General features: G+C 39.3%; 2 protein-coding genes across 4 annotated transcripts in view; both read right to left on the bottom strand.

The window, feature by feature from the left end:
• Positions 1 to 3,465: 3,465 nt before the first annotated feature.
• Positions 3,466 to 14,974, bottom strand: ldlrb (low density lipoprotein receptor b). Of its 2 annotated transcripts, none has more exons than XM_067498550.1 (18): positions 14,721 to 14,974; positions 10,269 to 10,394; positions 9,900 to 10,022; positions 9,289 to 9,657; positions 8,598 to 8,720; positions 8,353 to 8,475; positions 7,972 to 8,094; positions 7,722 to 7,850; positions 7,446 to 7,617; positions 7,019 to 7,246; positions 6,779 to 6,897; positions 6,518 to 6,657; positions 6,095 to 6,236; positions 5,849 to 6,001; positions 5,564 to 5,752; positions 5,198 to 5,272; positions 4,899 to 5,059; positions 3,466 to 4,791 (listed from the first exon to the last, which is right to left on the bottom strand). In XM_067498550.1, exons 1-18 carry the CDS (start codon positions 14,800 to 14,802, stop codon positions 4,753 to 4,755), a joined length of 2,616 nt encoding a protein of 871 aa, XP_067354651.1. In that variant the 5' UTR covers positions 14,803 to 14,974; the 3' UTR covers positions 3,466 to 4,752. The 2 variants fall into 2 exon arrangements, with proteins under 2 accessions (XP_067354651.1, XP_067354650.1); XM_067498549.1 differs by having other exon boundaries at positions 5,564 to 5,758; positions 14,721 to 14,972.
• Positions 14,975 to 18,326: 3,352 nt separating this feature from the next.
• LOC137123572 (transcription activator BRG1) overlaps positions 18,327 to 19,941 on the bottom strand; it is an 18,568-nt gene continuing 16,953 nt past the window's right edge. For both annotated transcript variants that reach the window (XM_067497521.1, XM_067497522.1), the window contains exon 34: positions 18,327 to 19,941. This exon is cut by the window's right edge and continues 43 nt beyond it. The gene's annotated coding sequence lies outside the window, so the exon portion shown is untranslated.

Below are 19,941 nucleotides of genomic sequence, written 5' to 3'. Positions count from 1 at the left end.
GTAGAAACTTGTTTAAATTACTTTTTAGGCCATAAATATTGCTCTACTAGATTTCCATGTATTTCCAGCCCCCCACCCTTGTGCCTCTGTATGGTATAATGCCCCAGATCTCAGCCCCCGTTCAGTCTCTTCAGTGTCTACTTCTTGCTCGCCTTGTGTAGGGGCTAAAATAACACACTGTCATAACAGACACTTAGAAGTTAGTCTGTTCCAATATCCCCCTCCTTTTGTCCATATAGGTTTGGTTCTCCTTATCTGGACACTGTTTATCAAGTGAAATATGACTATTTCTGTGCAATAAATGAGAGACAGCCACACCTTAAACACCTTGTTGTGTTAACACAGGATATGACTATAAAAAAGCTAAAGCATTACAAGCATGTTGCATCATAGTCATATAAGATGAAAAACTTAACTTACTTCCAACTAGTTTTCACAATATTTAATATGAAACAGAGGTTTTGTGCAAGTACCATATTATTATTTTATTGTGCAGAAGGAAATTTGGAATTAACTAAATGCTCAGCTACAGTTGCAGTTTGTGGTGTTATGAAGAATGGCAACAACATCCCAGTGAAAGATCAGAACGTCTGAACTTTATTAATAAATTATTAATAATCACAAGCTGCACAGTACATTAAAGGACTATTTGAACTGTTAAAAGGTAAGAATTGTCTGGTTCCAGCAAAGTTGAGGAACTGGTGTTTTACTCTGATGTGCGTAATAGTATACTACAAGACCTGATGATGCCTTTGGACCGATAGTCAGATCAAATGAATTTGAAGACATGGCTTCAAGCATCGATAATTGTCATTTTCATTTTTTAACACATTATACACAACTCCATGGGCCAATGTCTGGAGATGGTTTACTGTAATTCTAACAGGATTGTAATACTAGAAAAAACATGGGAGAGCCAGACAAATATTCTCATGCCGCTGGTATTAACAGTGAATAGCTGGCAGTTGTTGCTAACAACATGTTGCAGCTGTGGCACCATTTTGGTTTGGGGGTAATGAAAACTAGGCAACAAGTAAATGTCAGTACTAATTAAATTGTAGGACTAGAGTATTTGGCCCTTTAATCCAATATATCTGTCCCTCTCCTGCATTAGATTAATAAATAATTTTACTTTTATGAATAAAGCAGGCACAAACATAAGTCCAGTAAAACCGATAAATCAACCACTGCATTTTTAAAAAAGAGTCATCTTAAAAAACATTCTAGACCAATATTATGGTGTCACTGGAAAAGCAGCCGTAAAATGTAAGAAATGTACTTTGTAACCTGCCTTTATTCGTCATCACACAAGGACTCCAATGTTGAAACTGAGAAGATACTGTCAGTGTCAGTGCTCAGCATGGTGGAGATGAGTGAGACTTCCTTTGATACGTGCCTGGATAACAACTATGAGTGATAGTTTTGGCATTTAGAATGGATACCCGACAGAGCTGCTCATCACCTTTCACTGATACAGAAAATCCCTCATTGTTATCAGTTTATTAAAATAAACACGTTTATTTTTTCACATGACAAATACAGTATCACCTGCAGCCGGTGACGCTGTGGTTCTGCATGTTTGGCCCTCAGGTTTTCAGGCGAAACACGCTATTGTTGTTACCCTGGCATCAGAACATATGGTGCCCTGTTTGGTAACCTGACAGGGGAATATCTATTCTTCTTCCACCCCCTTCTCACCTCCCCTCCCTCTCCACAGTCAATTTTCAGGGACACTCCCCCTCGCTTACGAGTTAGTGGTGTGAGATGCAACTCCACCCGTTGGTTGCCAGCTGGCCAATAGAAGGACAACCATCATATGTAAATAGCTGAGGAGATGAGATTGGTGACAGACAACATAGCTGGGGACAAGTGTCATTTGTCACCTGAGCTCAGGTGTATATTTCCTCATGGGTATAGCAAATTACCCCGGTGATACTCAGGCTAATTGGATATGTAGAGCAAAGTGTCAACAATATGATTTTTACTACTGGACGCATTTTGGTGATAGATAAATGACATCAGAATGTAATGAGTCGTAAAAACAGTCTAAGGAACAGTAGAGGTGCCTAACTAGAGATGGTTTTGTCCTTCGTCAGATACACTGTTGGGTGTGGAAGCTTTTTACTCTGGAATGTGGACTCCTGTTCCTGACAGACAACATACATAGCATGTACCCAAACAAGCCCTTTCTCGACATCAAAGCCAGCTTGCTCTCTAAATAATAATTGAAAATATCTGAATACAATTATTGTTATCTCTTCATTTGGGTTGACAACAGGTAAACATTTACAGCTCAGTGACCAAATCTTTGTAATTTGTTTCTGAATCCTGCAACCCTTTCTGTCTGGAGAGTTGATCTCATTGATACTACTGCTTCCTCCGTGGCCTCCCCCACTGCTCTTCCAATGCACTGAAGCAGACAGAGCACAGCTGGAGCTTTTATTTTACAAAGAGAAACCATTAGGCATGAATTATGGAGGAGGTTTATTGGATTATGGTCAGAGGATACTCACTGATTGTTTTATGGGTGTGTCAGCTCCACTTTTTCACCCCTACATGACTTGATATCTATTGTTCTAAATTAACCAGATACATTTGTGTTCTGACTTCAGTGTTTTCCAATCCCACAGCCCAGTCATTGTTAGTAGTAATTGTTGCTAAACTTATATGAGTAGAATATGAAATCCCAAGTCATGTTTTAGTAGGAACATCTTCCTCACTTTGATATGCAAAAATACCATTGGCATTGTAGGTACTTACCAAAGAACTGCTTACAAAAACATAGTGCCCACATGCTTTATATCAATGGTTAAGGCTGCAATTAATATCCAAACAACCATATTTGTGCCATCACAATAAATGGAGCGGAATGGGAGTTTAATCATTTGGGGTTTAGAACTAATGTCAATAAAGTCAGGGCCTTTATGGTAAACAAAACCAACAGGTGAAACCTGCAGATCATTCAAATGAGAGGAACCTCATTTGTTTAAGCTGGCTTGAGCACAAGAGCGTAAAATATCATGTGATAACAAAGGTAGGATGAGGCCTGCTCATTCAATTTGTGTGCGTGCGCATTGTGTCGTAGGTGGAGAAAAATGGCAATGTTTCCAGGCAACATAAAGAAAAATAGGTTTCACTGACATCCACTGTGCCCTGTCTTAGTATAATAAGCTTAGTCTGTGGAGACTCAGTAAAACACCTTTAGTACTGAGATCAGATTATATTTCATGTTCTAGAGTAATTGATGGGTTTTTGTAACACAATCCGATCATTAGCTTTTAACTGGTGTTTATGAACACAAAACAAATAGTTTGCATCTACAGCACTCTTTTCTTACTCTGCACACTGAGAAACTGCCAATACCACACACACAGTGTCCTTTCCAAGATGTCCACAATTATCAACATATCTTTGTCCAGGTATAACTTTCCCTAACTGTAAAACTGACCATCATTAACAAGAGAGACAAGTCAATATTGTTTTTATTTATTTGGAAAATAGCAACAAAACCAAACATAAACAAATAAATGTACATTAGTGTGCAGGCATCAATCCTACAGATCTGTACATACATTCTGCTGTTAATGAGAAGACTCTGCCTTGTACCTTGTGCACAGTATGCTCCTTAATGTCACAGTGAAACAAAAGTCAGGGTAATAAAGGCAGACAAAGAAAAATATGTGATTATCACTGACCAAGAAACTATTAAGGAACAAATGGAGTTCCTTTGGTGTTTTTCTGTAACTTCACCCAGCCCTACGGGACTGTGTACAAACAAAACAATCAAAAACCTTCACTTCCATAAATAAATAAAATAATCTCACACATTTCCAATATTTGTGATGATAATTTACGAACATAAAAATGCAACACCAGAGTGAACATAAGGTTGTTTTTACAAAATATTTACAGACACTATTTACAGGGTTATGATAAGTAGTAATCTACAATCACTTTTTACTATAATTTTCTTCATTTTGTTTGACTTCAAAGACTCAGCAGCTTTTCCATTTACATTGTAAACCATCTGTGACACTCAGATTCCCCATGTAAAAACTAGTCACAAAAAAGTAATTTCCTTTAGAGTAAGACTGGGAGGAGATAAAGACAAATGCTTCTGCTATGGGAACCAAACTAACGTGCAAAGTTATGTCCAGGATAATGTATAAATGTATAATAAAGGGTGTCACTAGTTGGGGTTAATTATTACAGAAACTGGTGTGAAAGGTACATGGATCAGTAAGGCATTGATTTTGCATCGAAAATGTTTCTCTAAAGTGTGTGGAAGGAAGGCACACATGAAGGATAGGACAGGACATGTAGGTGAGGCCTTTCAAGTTAAAACGCACTGTAAAAAGATGTATTTAGGTAATCAACACAAGGAGACAATTTGTGTTGCATCTGCATTTTCTTAACAACAGGATACTTTGATAGATATTGGTCAACTTGCCTAAAATGAATCAAAAACATCCTTGTCTCAAACCATGCATTACTCCTTCATGTTGAAACCATTTTGTGGCTAAATTGCATATTGTACTTCATTCTGCCATATAGAAGTTTCAAAGATCATTTTATTTTCTTCTTTTGCAGTTCTTTCTTCAGACTTGGACGGCACAGTGCGGAGGTGACGAGCATAAGCCACAAAATGAGGTCACCAGAGAAGGGAGGGGGTTGTTAAGCAGCAGAGTGGAAATAAATGGCCTTTGTTGCTTTGTCGCACTTTCAGGGGGAAAAAAAATCTTTATCTTTGGATCAGGCAACATCCATGTCCTCCATGCTCAACATCTGCCTCTGCAAAGAAGGAACATTGGGTAAGCAAAGGTGTGAGAAACGCATCCATACATTTTTATATCTAAGGATAAATGTTAGTGTTATTAGTGTCATTACAGCAGTGATACCTGAGGATAAACATAGCCATCAGAGCTATTCCTGTAGATGTGCAACTCATCCTCTGTGGTTTTCTGGTACACAGGATTGTCAAAGTGGATGGTGTTTGTGTTCTTTACACGCCAGTGTCTTAACAGCAAAACTGTTCCAAAGACCAGCAGGACGACAACCACTGCAGAGCAGGAGCAAAGGTAAAGGTCAGGTAGTGACATTGAGAGGAGACTGGAACGGCAATTTAACTGTATGTGTGGCTGATTCAGCGCAGTTGTTTATGAGGATTTGACAGAGAGACACAATGACCAGAACTTACGTATTGGCAGCACCACGTAGAGAGCAACAGGTTGGGATGAAGGGGCCTCTTTGGGCAAGGCTGCCCATTTGCTATCTGAAAGAAAAGAGAATTGAATGCTTTCTTTAGATCATTTCCTAAGGAGATCAATTACACTCTTAACTGTAAATTCACAATATGAAGCTACAGCCGGCCAAAGACGTTTGAGGTGCTATTGAATTTATTACCACTGGAGAGAGAGAGATTCCCCCTGTTTCCAGTCATTAAGTACTGATAATTTCACTTGCCACAATATTTGTGATTTCTGATTGACTCAGAGACTAAAATCATGTCTCAAGACAGCAAACTCTGCATTGTTCCAGCAGGTATCCAGAACCCTTACTGTACCTTGACCAGTGGCTACAGACTGCTTTGTGTTTGGCCTGGGTTGGACAAATAAGGAAGTTGTCAGTCTTGTGGTCACTCTGGGGGTGGATGTTGTTGTGCTAATTGTAGTGGTAGTAACAGGCTGCTGGGTTGCAGCAGGAATGGTAGGTGAGAGGGGCGCAGAAGTTTTGTTAGCGGCCGGAGGGGCAACTGAGCCTACAAGAAAAGAATAATCAAGAATAAAAGTGTTAGTTCTGTTCTTAATTTTGGTTCATTTGTAGCGGATGTTTACTAGTGTACATTTACCTGCCACACATGTCCTCATGTCTGGCCCCATTGTCGTATTGTCAGGGCATGCACATGTGTATTTTGGTGAACGTTGGTTGATCAGAGGGGCAGGGAGGCACAGAAATTCACAACCTCCATTCATACTGTTTTTCTCTTTGCACCAGTTTGTACCTACAAGAGTTAAGGTAACTGCAGTTAGTATCAGAATACTCTGAATGTCCTTTTGTGTTTGTGGTTTGTAAGGATCTCGTGATGTTTCTGTACCAATGGGCTGCTTGAGGCTGTGGTACAGTACGATGTCTTCTGGTTGGTCCAAGTCCGTTGCCAGCTCTATGATGTCCTTTCCCGTCAGACGGTTGGCACTAAAAACAGCGCTGTTGCTGGTGTCTGTCCAAAACACTTTCTCCTGTTTAAAGGGAAAAATACAGTAATTTCCTGAAGTTTCCTTAAACACATATGGATTTATGATGAAGCCAGATTTAGAATTAGCACTAGGGATCCAAGATCATAGAGAATAAAGTGTCTACTGAACATCCTTTATTAAAATTAACTGGGTAACTGACTAAATAAAACACAATAAGAAACTGCATTATTTTCTTGGTTTGAATTTCTGACCAAATTATTAATTCTAAGCAGCCCTTTTAATAAATACCACCACCTGAGGATGCATTTAATTTCATCACTAACCTCAAAAACAGTCAGAGAGAGGGGATGGGAGAGTTTTTCCTCACTGAAAATGAGACTTCGTCGTGTCTCTCCATTCACATCAATACTGGACAGTGTGTGCATCTTGGAGTCCACCCAGTACAGACGCTGGTTCTCTACGTCTGTGCAGACAGACCACGAAAAACACAAATACATTTATTTAACTCATTAATATGGTTGTGAGCTTAGCTTATAATATGAATATAGAGTTTCCTGCTAGTGCATCCATGAAGTTCTTCTTACCAAGAGTGATGCCATTGGGCCACACAATGTTGTCTGTCACCAAGGCAACACGATCCACTCCATTCAACCCACTCTTTTCTATCTTTGCCTCCTCACCCCAGTCTGTCCAGTACATGAAGCTAAACACAGGAACATTTATTAAAGCTAGAATCGCAATATAGACAATCACAGAGAACCAGCAGTTGAGCCTAAACTTAAACTTTTATGAGTTAAGGTATGAGTTCCACATTGTTCACTTACTTGTTCACTGGGTCCACCGTGATGGCTCTGGGCTTGTCCAGGTTTTCTGTGTGCAGGGTTTTTCTCTTGCTACCATCTGTCGTCGACACTGAGATAGTCTTCAGAATGCTGTCTGTCCAGTAGATGTTTCCATGGATCCAGTCCACCGCGATGCCCTCTGGGGCCTCGATGCCACTGCCAATCACGACAGTGTGTTGTGAGGAGTTGCTGGCCACATCAATGTTGGAGCTGTCAGGAAGGAGACAACAGAGGGATTCACTTCAGAGAGGCAGCGATAGAATTATCTACGGTCCAGCATGCATCATGTTTGTGTTTATCACAACTGATATCAAGGAAAGAGTGTGAGTTAATGATACCGGATTTATGGTTAAGCCCAAGCCGATTTGTAAGATTTTACTAAAAACAAAACACTTCATATATTTCTAACCTGTAGATTTTCTTTAGAGACAAATCAGACCAGAAGATCATGTTGTTTGGCATGTCCATGTCCAGAGCCACCGCATTCTTTAGCTGTGAGATTAGGCAGACGTACTCACTGTGGTCCAACGTCATCTTCCGCACCTCGTGTTTATTGGTGAAGTAGAGCGTTGGTACAGTACCTGGAAGATGTAGAAGCCAGGAGTTTAGACACATTTTTTTAGGACGACAAATCCAAAATTAACTTCAAGGAGTAATTAATGACAGGCATACTTTGTAACGTTACCTGATTCAGCCTTGCATGTTTTAGTTGCAGGGTCGATTTGATAGCCATCCTTACAGTCGCACTTGTAGCTGCCAGGCAGGTTGATGCAGATCTGACTGCAAGTGTCAGGCTGCGCACATTCATCAATGTCTGCAGGTGGAGAACAGAACAGAAGGTGTAAGAAGTTTTGTAAGAAGTGTATGAATTTGCACACTGAGACCTGGTCATAGCCTACTCCTAAATTTTCTAAAGGCAGACTCCCCTCTCTCACCTTCACAGGTTTTCTTGTCTGCTCTCAGGGTGTATCCAGCAGGGCAGGAACAGTTGTAGCCAATTTTCAGATCGTTGCAGTAATGGGAGCAGCCGCCATTTTGAGCCAAGCACTCATTGTTGTCTGTGGAGACGCAGATACACAGAGCTTAATGAGACAACCATTTCCCTAATAGTGAACTCATTCACTCAAACACAGACTATCTAGGCCAGTTAGTGGGGCCAGTTTGTCTCTTCCAGTCATATTTTACAGGCTGAGCTGGACAGATTTTTTTCTCTCTATGAGCAGCAATGAACACTGTGATATAACTGAAAACTGTGATATAATTCCCAGTCTAATGATTTTGTCTGTGTTTACACAGTTAAATAAGATTTTCCTTACCACACATATCGATAGGCTCATCTGAGAAGTCCCTGCAGTCATTCTGTTTGTCACAGACTTTCTCAATGCTGATACACTCCCCACTATGACACCTGAACTTGGCTGGGCCTTCACATTTGTTTTCTGTGAAAGACAACAAGTATAGATTTAAGCATAATTTATTGATATTGAATTGTGGCGCAAAGAAGAAAATATTAGCTTCAGTAACCAAATGTGAAACTAAACAAGATCTCAATGAGTTTCACCTATGTGGCAGCCAATCTCATCGCTGAGGTCCCTGCAGTCATGGACCCTGTCGCACTGGTGGTTGCCATGGATACAGGTGCCGTCATTACACTGGAACTCATCTGGGCGGCAAGTAGGTCGACCTAGAAAAAGAAGATACACGGGTGTAAAGGACAGCAGGAAGCAAAAGAGAGTAAAGCAAACTCACTCCCAATATTCAAACAACTGCTGAAAACAGAACTCTTCCGCATCTTCCTATGCACTTAAATCAAAAAAAAAAATTAAAAAAATTTTTTATTTAAAAAAATAAAAACGTTTCTGCGCTCTCGCACTTGTATCTCGTGAAATGTAAACACTTTTCTGATAGGACTTTGCTTTGATGTTTTCTCCTTGACTTAGATTCTTGCTGCCTTGTACCTCACTTGTAAGTCACTTTGGATAAAAGCGTCTGCTAAATGACTAAATGTAAATGTAAATGTAAATGAAATGTCAAAGAGATGATTGAATAAGTAGAAAATCATCTACTCTGATGATCATCTACAGTTTTAACAGTACTAAATATGTGCAGGGGACTTTGAATAATAATAACTTTTATATGCTCAAGAATGAGTGTTGTTTAATGAAAAGGAAACTAAATATGAGATAGAGAGTTGAAAATATTTGTTTTCATAAAAGATAAGAGAGATGTATATGTAATAAAAAAATACTCACTGCAGTTGACCTCGTCCGATCGATCCAGGCAATCAAAGCCTCCGTCACATCTCCAGCTGCTGCGGATACACTGCCCATTAGCACACTGGAACTCATGGGTTTCACAGCGCACCGTCTTCTCGGGGTGCCGTTCCACGCAGTGCCACTCGTCAGAGCCATCGGCACAATCTTCGTCTCCATCGCAGCGCCACGTGGCTGGCACGCACACTGTATTGTTGCACTGGAAGGAAGTGGAACTGCACGTGGGTTTGGGGCAGAAAGCCTCATCAGAGCCATCTGAGCAGTCGTTGTCGCCGTCGCAGATGAAGGTGGTGGATATACACTGCCCATTGGAGCAGCGAAACTGGGAATCTTTGCATTGTTTGGCCGCTGTGGTGAGTCAAGAAATGGAGAAGAAAGTTACATAAAGACATCTGATTCTAACCAAAAGCATCTTTCTATTTAATTATTATTGTAGTGCAGCTCCATATGTGCACTTTATTTGTGCCTCAATACTCTTCCCTCTAACTATACATGGTGTACAGTCTGTAGAAGCATTTCTGTTGGTCAGTACATTCTCATAACTTACAAATTTACAAAGTAAATATATTAGAATTCTGCATAAAACTTACTGCAGTTTTTCTCATCTGCCCCATTGTTGCAATCAGCTTTGCCGTCACAATGCCATCTTCCTGGAATACACTGGTTCATGGGCAGGCCACAGTTGTACTCTGACTCTGAACAGTATTTGGTTGCTGAGAACAGGAAAAGAACTTAATGACTTAAATTCCATGATTTAACAGAAATGTAACGAATGTTACTGCAGATAGAGTAAACTGTAAACCTGAGCAATATCAATTAACTAAATAATGTTGTTTTCAACTTTGAAATTCTAAGGTGTTGCCTCAGGCTGAGAAAATGTCACATTTATACACAGTGAAAATAATGAATAGCTGCATCCCACTTTTTTTCATTTGTCCTCAGAGATAAATATAACATACCACAGGTTGCAGGCAGCTCATCACTTCCATCACCACAGTCATCTGTTCCATCACAGATCCACCTGCGGGTGATGCACCTCCCATTTCCACATTTAAGCTGAGAGGAGCTACAAACAAATGCTGTATCTGTGGACAATAAAATTAATTTACTGCTCAGTTTTCTGCTGCCATGCACTTAGTGGTAACGTGAGCTTGTGTCAATGCACACATAAAAATATCTTTGACAGATTAATATTTAACTGCAAATTACACACAGGGTGAAGATGCATTTGAAGAGCTCTGAAATTCATATAATCATTATTGTGAAAACCACAGTGTACTCTTTGCTTAACGCGGGAGATTGCCAAATAAAGATAACGACATTGTGTGGTTCTCTGACTCATGTTAGAACGAAGTATGAAGTAATTCAACTTTAGTGTAAACTATTTTTTCAGTTGCTTTGTGGGAACATAACATTATTAGTCCAATCCCTATACACACACACACACTCACAGACAAAAACTAAACCTATTTAGTTTTGGCCAGTGTTGCCACTTTACCATCCTCTTTATTTTATTACATGTGTGCAACTTATTTTGTGTAGGCTCAAACCTGAGGAACCTATTAATGCACTTAAAGCAGAGGTTTAAGCCGCTCACACACCCCTGTTGTGTCACTGGTGTGAGACATCTCAGGTATGGAACAGGGCTCAAACGCCTGTTTTTGTCATCTATGTGCCAATGGCTTCACTATGTTTGAGGTTTCAAATTGTGAAGTTACAGGACCTTAGATGGACCCTTGTTTATTCTGGGCTTGGAGGTCTTCCCCCTAGAGAATCGCACATCAGTGAAGCGTTCAGTCTGGGTAGCAAGAGCATCATCATCATCGAGGGACAAACATGCATGGGCCATTCGCTGCCCTGAGAAAGTGTCTCATCCTCCCCTTCACCTCTACACTGACAGTCTCTCCTGTGACCTGGAAGATGTGAGCATGTCAGACTATCGCTTTAAGACAATAGCATGGGAGGAGTTGAACAATCACACCACCAGTTGCTGATTGGTCCCAGGGTGGCATTCCTCGTAACAGCATCACCACAGTGACTGGCACACAAAGGCGAAGGCTGTCAACACAAAGGAACTTGAGTGATGACAGTTAAAAAGGGGCAGTACAGGTTTGACTGATTACAACTAAGTTATTACTACAGTCAGAGGATTGTAAAATAATGAACTGATGCCTACTCAATACTGGGATTGCCAGCAAGAGTTAACTTCGTCCTGCTATTAAAATGAGAAGTTGACTGTTTCTCAGCTTGTTCAATTCTGAAGAATCTTAGGTTCATCAGAAGAGTTTGGGCTGATCTAAAAAAAGTTTTTCCCAGCTCCATAAAGACACACAAATGATCTCATACATGGCCCAGAGCACAGGCGAGCTGCCAGCGGGATTTCCAGGAATAGAGTTTCCAAAGCATGGTTCAGCTGTTCTTTAAGATTATGTGGAATCAAGTACTCAATGAGAGAGTTTTTCTGCATCTCTCACTTCCCCTTTATAAGAAAAATTAAAAGAAAAGCACCGAAAGTACATGAAACACTGTTACTTTCTGGCCTTCAAACTCCTGTGTTCAAACTCCTGAACTTCTTTATGAAAACTATGCTGAAGTTTGCCTTGTACACATCTAATCTACAGGTGGGTCACAAGGCTCCCAAGAAAACTGTTCAGTAAAACGACATAAAGTCTTCTCTGTGGAGAAAAGTGCAGGTTTACCTTAGCTACAGAACTGTATAGCTATAATTTATGTTGGCTCATTTTCTTGCATACTATTGTAAATTCATTTTCGCTTGGAAAAAGCCAAACAGGGTACTTAGTAATCCCATTTCACACTTTGAATGTGTTGCTTAACACATTTTTTTGGCGCATATAACCGAAAACTGAACTGGGACTATTATCATTTTTGATGTCTAAAAACGTTGAGGTACAGTCGAGAACCATGTCCTGAAAACCCCGCTACTGCATCCTAAACAGAGCAGCAGAGCATTTTCACCCACAGACAGGCCACAAACTTCAGGTAAGCAGATGTGGTTGAACATTAACTCACAGTGTATCACCTGCTTCCTTTGAATACTACATCCTGTAAAATTTTAAGATGACAATGTGAACAGACAAATAGCAAACTCTCCAGTCATAATGCTACCAATTTCGGCCACTTTAAGACTACTGCAAACACACAACAGCGTACTTTGATGTAGTGCAATATGTATAGACACACTTGTTTGACGGCAGAAACTGGCAAATTTAATGACATACTGTACGTTCTCAAGAGATTAGACAAGTTGTCCTCACAACGCTGTGTACACAACAATGCTCCTTTGAAGTTACTTGTGACTTTGTTCACTAACAATGCATTTCTGTCCTTTCTGGTGTACGCATACAATGCGCTCACACCAAAAACTGTAACTAAGAGGTGTTTGTATAGTGACTCCAACATGCATAGAGCAGTTAATAAACAACCAGGGATGAATCTGTGTTTGTGTTGGTTCAGTAATCTGCCCATACTTTATCAAAATTAGTTCACTGGGTGATAAATTAGTGGCTGTAAAACAAGTCCAAATTAAGTTTGATTCCCACACGCCAAGAATCTAATCTAACAATCTTATTTAAATACTTTCAAATCTAAGACGTGATAATTAGGTCACCATCTGCAGATGATTGAAAAGGCTGCACTATCACTCAGAGGCTTTCACTCTATGTCACTGACTTACACCTGATGGTGTTTTTTAACAACCTATGGTTGTGAGGCTGCAATTAATCCAGTGAAAGATGTAATTGTAAGAGGGATGCTGCAGAGGTGTTTCTAACTGACTGATAGATGGAAATCCAAAATGTCTGACTATGTAACACACACATACATCAGGAGAGTGTTAAGTCAAGGCCCTCACATCCAATAAACCTTCACAATCCTAAAGGACAGTGTTGACAATAGTGATGGCAGCTGTACTCAAACAGCTGTAGATAAAATTAAAACCAACATATCAGAAACACACATAACCACGTACACAAATTAGATTTGTTAACTGGAAGTGACACAAACTAGGGTAAAACAAAAGTTGAATCTTAAAAGCTGTGGGGGCAGAGCTGAGATTATTGGGGATTTAGTGACGCTGAAGCCAGAGTGGGTCTGCAGCAGAATTAACGCTCAGCGTATTGCTGACCTTAAGTGAACTCAAGTTCATTTCTTTCTGCTGTTATGTTTTAACTGAAATAAATGGCCAAATTATGCCGTACACACAGCAATGGGCTTTAGAAACTGATTACCAGACATCTGGAGTTATAGACTCTAGCTTCATGTTACTATTTAAAACCTTTCTTAAATAAAACCTCACTTTCATTCAGTTGTTGGTGTCTATGAAGTATACTGTACATACTTCATACTAACCTATTAACTACTTATACAGTAGTTATATCATTACAGTTATACTGTTGTAGAAATCATATAGGCCTACTATATTTTATATCTCAGAAAAGCTAAATCCCTGTAACCTAATATTAAAAAAAACACATACATTTAATTAGTTTTTTCTCTCAATTAATTAAGTATGTAGTACCCAATTTGTTTTCTAATTTTTATTTATTTATTTATATCTCCCATTTCTTTGCATTACTTATCCTTGGCTTCCTTTATCACAGGTGTTGTCATTATATTGTTCAAGGTGGAATATGTGTGTAATGTGGGTGCTTGTAAATGGACTGCATGAACAATTTGATGATTGAAATATTAATAATGCAGTTCGTCTATATTATTGCTTTAGCATGAAATGACTGCTGTATGTGTGTCATCATTGTCCAGTATGCCACTTAGCCAAGAGCCCACGCATTACATTTGAATAAGTTTCTGCAGCTAAAAGATAAAAGCATTTTTCCTGAAACTCATTTACTCTAGCGTGCGGCAGGAAGGGTCCCACTCAACTGGAGTGACTACCACACCCTTTGTCGTTGACAACCGCCTGTTGCTGCATTTATTCAGCCCAGGTGAAACTTGATAGGCCTGTAAAACACCGGCAAGGGTTGAACGCGATTGGCTGTTCGGGATGCATTTTTAGCGCGTAACGGACCAATGGAAGCGCGTTGCGTAAATTTAATTCACTATCGCTTAAAATGTAAGACACACTGTGATTAACACCCATGTTGTTTTATAATCGGATTCTTCGTTGCAGTTATTACAATCATTAATGTTATGAATGAATTTATAGTAAAATTCAAAATGAATCACTGTTCAACAAGAGGTTCACGGAAACAGTTTAAATATCTAAAGCCTTATACATAAACAAGTCACAATTTTAATTTTTTGTAAAGAATTCATGCTGATATTCTGAATATTCACATGCACAGCTATGATAGCCGAAACAACCCTCACCAAATTCACAGGAAAGAGCCTCTGTGCGCTATGACAGGCACTTTCCAGAAAATTACATTTCATACCTGCTTGAGGCAAACAGTGAATCAGCATCAGCACACAGCAACATGTGGACAGTCCGGTGAGTCCCCTCCACATCCCAAACATGTCCTCACTATTAGCCCTTATTCGACGGGACGAGAAAAGTCAGGCAATGTGGAACGCAGGTATCCTGTGTTGGAGAAGGAGGACCGCACAGCAGGGTGTGCGCGTAAAAGGCTCTGGTTCAGACGTGGAGCACTTCAAAGGCGAGTGAGGTCGAGGCTCATCTGACCACTTTCTATCAGACTGGTAAAGAAGGCGGTGCTACAGCAGTGGTGTGATGTTTGAAATTAGACGTGAGTACCGCTGGGGAGGAGCCACAATGTTGCTGTATCACTGAGATGGCATGTGTGCGTGCATCCTACTTCCGCCACCACCACGCATCCGCTCACCCTCTCAACCTGGTCTGTTGTGTGTGTCAAAGAGAATGAATAAACCGACAAATTACAAACGCAGATGAAACGCGCTGTTTAAACGGATCAGCCACAACATTAATACCACCTGTAGTAGTTTCAATGAGCAGCTGGTGGTTTTGATGTTGTGGTGGACAAGCGTCTGACGGGTCAGAGGCATTTTCCTCATACGGACTTTAAAATGAGAACCTAAAATTTAAAGAAAAAATACACATTCAACAGATTCATTTTCATCTTGTCCATCCTCCTTTGTAAATAAATCCAACTGAAATGTCATTATCATTTATTCTCTAAAATAGGAGACAACAAAACAGCATCTACAGATCTCGGATTCAAATTTTTTATTTTATTTTTCTTTTTGTTTTTAAGAAGTTTGGATAAAAGTCACACATGATGCTACTTTGGCTTGATATTAAACGTGACCTGAAAGGTGAAGGGTTTCTTTGTATACACAGCTGCACATGCTGCTTCACTTCAAAAGCAAACAAAACATTTGCAAAACAAAATAACACCATCATTAGTGATTAGCAAAACGAAACATGGAAACATGAACACCTCTGCCGACCTTTTAGTGCAACTGCTTTTTATAGTAACTGGGTCACTGACAGTGGAATGGATTATAGTACAGTATAGTAATTCAAACTTCCCCTGAATGTGAGAATATGCTCTATTTTACTTTCTTCTTATCTCCCCTTTATGCCAATTTCTTTAAATCCTAAAAGATATATGAAGAATCCAGTTGCAAAATGTCTGAAAACTTAAAGGGCCTCAACTACTGGTGGAGGCAGGAGATGAACTGCAACATATGAGGAATTTTTGGAATGTTGAAATACTGGCTGGATTACATATTGCATATTATGCCACACCCACCACAACTACTAACTCTCAGTGGGTACTAACACACCCACTGAGAGGTTAAATCGGCAGGGTGAATGTACATGTGTCCATTTATCATCTAAACTGCTTATAAGATTGAGGGTCACAGGGGGAAGCTGGAGCAAATCCCAGCTGCCACTGGGTAAGAGGCGGGCTACACCCTGAATAGACAACAATGACACAATCATATGAAGCAAACAAAAAACTTTCATGCTCATGTTTACACCTACCTTCCTAATCTAGTGTCATCAATGAACCTATACCTGCATGTCTTTGGACTGCAGGAGAAAACCCAGGCAGGCATGGAGAGAATGTGCAGAGAGAGGCCTGCTGTCAGCCAGAGTGAATTCAATCCATCATTTTAAAAATGTATACACTACAATTTCCCCTGCTGTGACATCTGTTTTAATATTTTTATTAGGCTTGTGTAAATTCTAGTACGTGCACAACTTATCCAACAGCACTGTGGCCTAACGGACATACAGTTTTCTGGATTCCCACATATCTAAAGGCTCAAATCTACAGCTTTAATCACTACGTGAACACTGTGTTCACTCTGTCCCAGCACAAACTGGAAGCCTGATCATTTCTTGTGTGTGGGATAAGATTCAGAAACCAAACTCGTTCTTTCTGATATTTCTCACTGTGAGCGGCTTAGGATGGTGTCAACAGTGCAGAAAACAGGGAGGTGAGGCCTACAAGTGTAAATCCCACTTGGTAAAATTTGACTAAACCAAACCTTTTTAATGGCACTTTGTCTTGTCACAGTGAGAAAAGCAAATGTGTTACACTACACATTAATGATGATGCTGATGAGTGAGAAATTGATATCAACACAGAACAAGGCTCAGAGTGTATGCTACGGCTTTATCTAATACTGACTCTTTGTGAACACTGTGTGTGTGCGTTTTCTGTCCAAAGTATGCGGACATGTGCTCATGCAAGTGAAAGCCAGTGAGTGTTAAGTCAAGGACAACTCATATGATAAGCCTGCACACACACAAACACACTGAAGGACATTTTTGATGATAGTGATGATAGCTGCACTCTAACAGACGTAGATAAAAGTAAAATCAACGTTTCAGAGACACACACACACAGACACACACACACAGTCATGGAGGCCTTTTCACTGTTTCATCTGTCAGCTCAATATTATCGTTTGTGTGAAACAGTCTCCCTGCAGCGCTTCTGCCTACAAATATACTTCTTCTATTTAAACATCCTCTACATAAATCTGTTCGAAATGCAGAGTCATTAACAAAGTTAGCAAAAGGAATTCACAAGAAACGTGAATTTACATTTAGTCTACTTCAGCTTTAATGCCCGAAATGCTTGACAGTGATCACATTCACCCACACTACAACGGTTACTGAGAGCACAGCTCAGCATGTGTGGGTACGTATGGGACATTGGTAAACTGTACTGTGCGTCCTCATGTTTGATGCATGTAAGAAACGGTCTTAGGAAAAGCCTCTAAGTCTGCAGCTGATGTTTATAAGAAAAGTTCAGGAGCTGCTGTCGCCCCCAAGCCCCTCCTCCCCTCAAGCATCTGTTAACAGCTGGTTTTGACTTGCTAAACAAATCTGGAAGTTTCAGAATTCAGGAAGTTTCAGAATTCAGGAAACCAAGTTATCCCCCATTTACTACAGCAGGAGGAAACATTTCTCCTTCCAACAATCACTGTGGAGACCCTGTTTAAAAGCATACACACTTCAGCACCAAGGTTTCTTTATCGAACATTGTATGTTTGACATATTTTACACAGCACTTACCAAAGAGTTTCTGTATCTGTATTACATTGTTTTGGTAATTTGCTCACAAGTGAGTTTTGCCACAGCTCATTAAAAGCTCACAAAAATGCCTGACGTATTGCTTTATAGTGTTTGTTTTTAAGGCTTGGAGGGGAAACAAATTACACATTTTAACTAATTCTAATGTCTATAAATCCTGTTTATTTCTCTACAGACACCAATATTAGCTGGAAATCTTTTTGTATTTCTGTGAGAACTCCTAGAGGTCAAATAAAACATTACACCTTAGACAAAAGCTCTTACCTAATGCTGTTTGTTAAATGTGTTTGGGCCCAAAATGTACAACCCTGCTGACTAAAAGGCAAATTTGTCAGAGTAAAGTGATGAATTCATGTTCTCTGAGCCTGGAGTGATGTTCTCTCATTACTTGTTTTGTCTGACAAATGGTTCCGAAAACTATTGTATTGAATAGCTGCTAATTATCTGTTGTTTATATTCATCCGATTAATAAGCTATTTTAATCGAGAACAATGACACACAAACAATATTTACTTTTTACTGCGGTTTATTGTTACATTTTGAATTCCAGCGACAACGACACAACACAAACACAGACAGATCTTAATAATTTAGTGGCAAAAACATTGATGCGTTGGTTGTATGTTCGTCACTCTAATGAGAAAGTACAGTAGTGAACTTGTGAGCTGTACACACATGCAATGACATTATACTCTAAAAAAATCTATACAGTATATCCAACAATATACAGCTATCAAGCATTCACAAGCAGAGAAGAGCCACTGTCCCTCTGGTCCTTCGTCTTGAAATCAATAACATAAAAAGTGCCAAATCATCAAACATTCCGAAATCCTAAAATCACGACACAACAACTGAAGGATTGATTGTAAAATTTTACAGTACTAACTGATGAATTATAACCTCAATATTTTTCAAGTCTATAATCAACAGCTATACAATAAGTGCTCATACTGGAAGTGTAACAGGTAAGCAGCAGTAAGGGGGAGTACACTGTTTTTATACTGTATCATATATACAATACTGGAGAGTGACCTGGACTCAACTCCATTAAACCTCAGTCAAAACATGTGTTGAGTTGATCTTCTGAGAAGTGTGAAAACACCCTTAGGTGTTGGAGTTCCTGCTCAAACAGTGAGCCCCGGTCACAAACAGGTGATGTACACACACGTTGGAAATCACAGTGGCTGACAGTGGTTACAACACATGGCCACGGTCAAACAGTGCTGAAACATTTCCAGAAATAAGGTGGAAAAACATTTTATAAACATTTAGTAGCATTTATAACTTACTATAATGTACCTGTATGCAGATATAAAGTGTTTATTAAAATATGTGCTATGAACTATAACATAATTAGTGGTTGGTGTATAAACAGATAATGGATGACAATCTAATAAAAGACAGTTTTAATAGTAGAAAATATGTCTATATAAGAGAAGTTCTAATTGCTGAAAAATGTCATACATTAATAAACACTGTTGTTTCAGCTGCATAAAATTCCATTATGGTGTCATAAATGATTTATGAAATCTTTGTATACAGTGTTACAGTTTTACATCTGTAGTTACATGCTGCTTCAAGTCATTTGATGTGTATTTTTCGTCATTCATGAAAATGTATTCGTACAATTGTCTCATCTGAAATGATCTCAATATATATTATTTAGATCATTATTAAAATAGGATTTAAAATATCTTCATTGGGTTTGTTCTTGGCTGTTTTAATGTACTTATTGTTGCTCCTGGAATTTTATAATGAACATTTCTCCTAAGCTACTCTTTGCACATGTAAACAGATCAGATTGTTATGAAGTCCATTCAAGTAGTTCTTTTACTCTTCCTAAAAAGGGACTTAAAAACTCTCCTGAACCTTCACACAAAAGACAAAAAAGTTCATTTGATCCCTCAGTGTTAAGACCTCCTTCAAATGAAGGACTGTGCATTTCAAGATACAGGATTATAATATAAGCGTTTGTGATACTGCAGTAGTGCAAACTTTATAATTTAGTCCTTTGATATTTGACTGAGGAAGGATGGAGTTGATACAGTCATGTTTTATTTACTGTATATGTGGAGAGTTGGTGGAAAATTATCCCTTCATTTCCTTCTGTCTTCCACATCTCA

This window comes from Channa argus, chromosome 3, assembly GCF_033026475.1.
Source record: "Channa argus isolate prfri chromosome 3, Channa argus male v1.0, whole genome shotgun sequence".
Taxonomy (NCBI): Eukaryota; Metazoa; Chordata; class Actinopteri; order Anabantiformes; family Channidae; genus Channa; species Channa argus.
The sequence above is the reverse complement of the archived record's forward strand: the minus strand, read 5'-3'. Positions and strand labels throughout refer to the sequence as shown.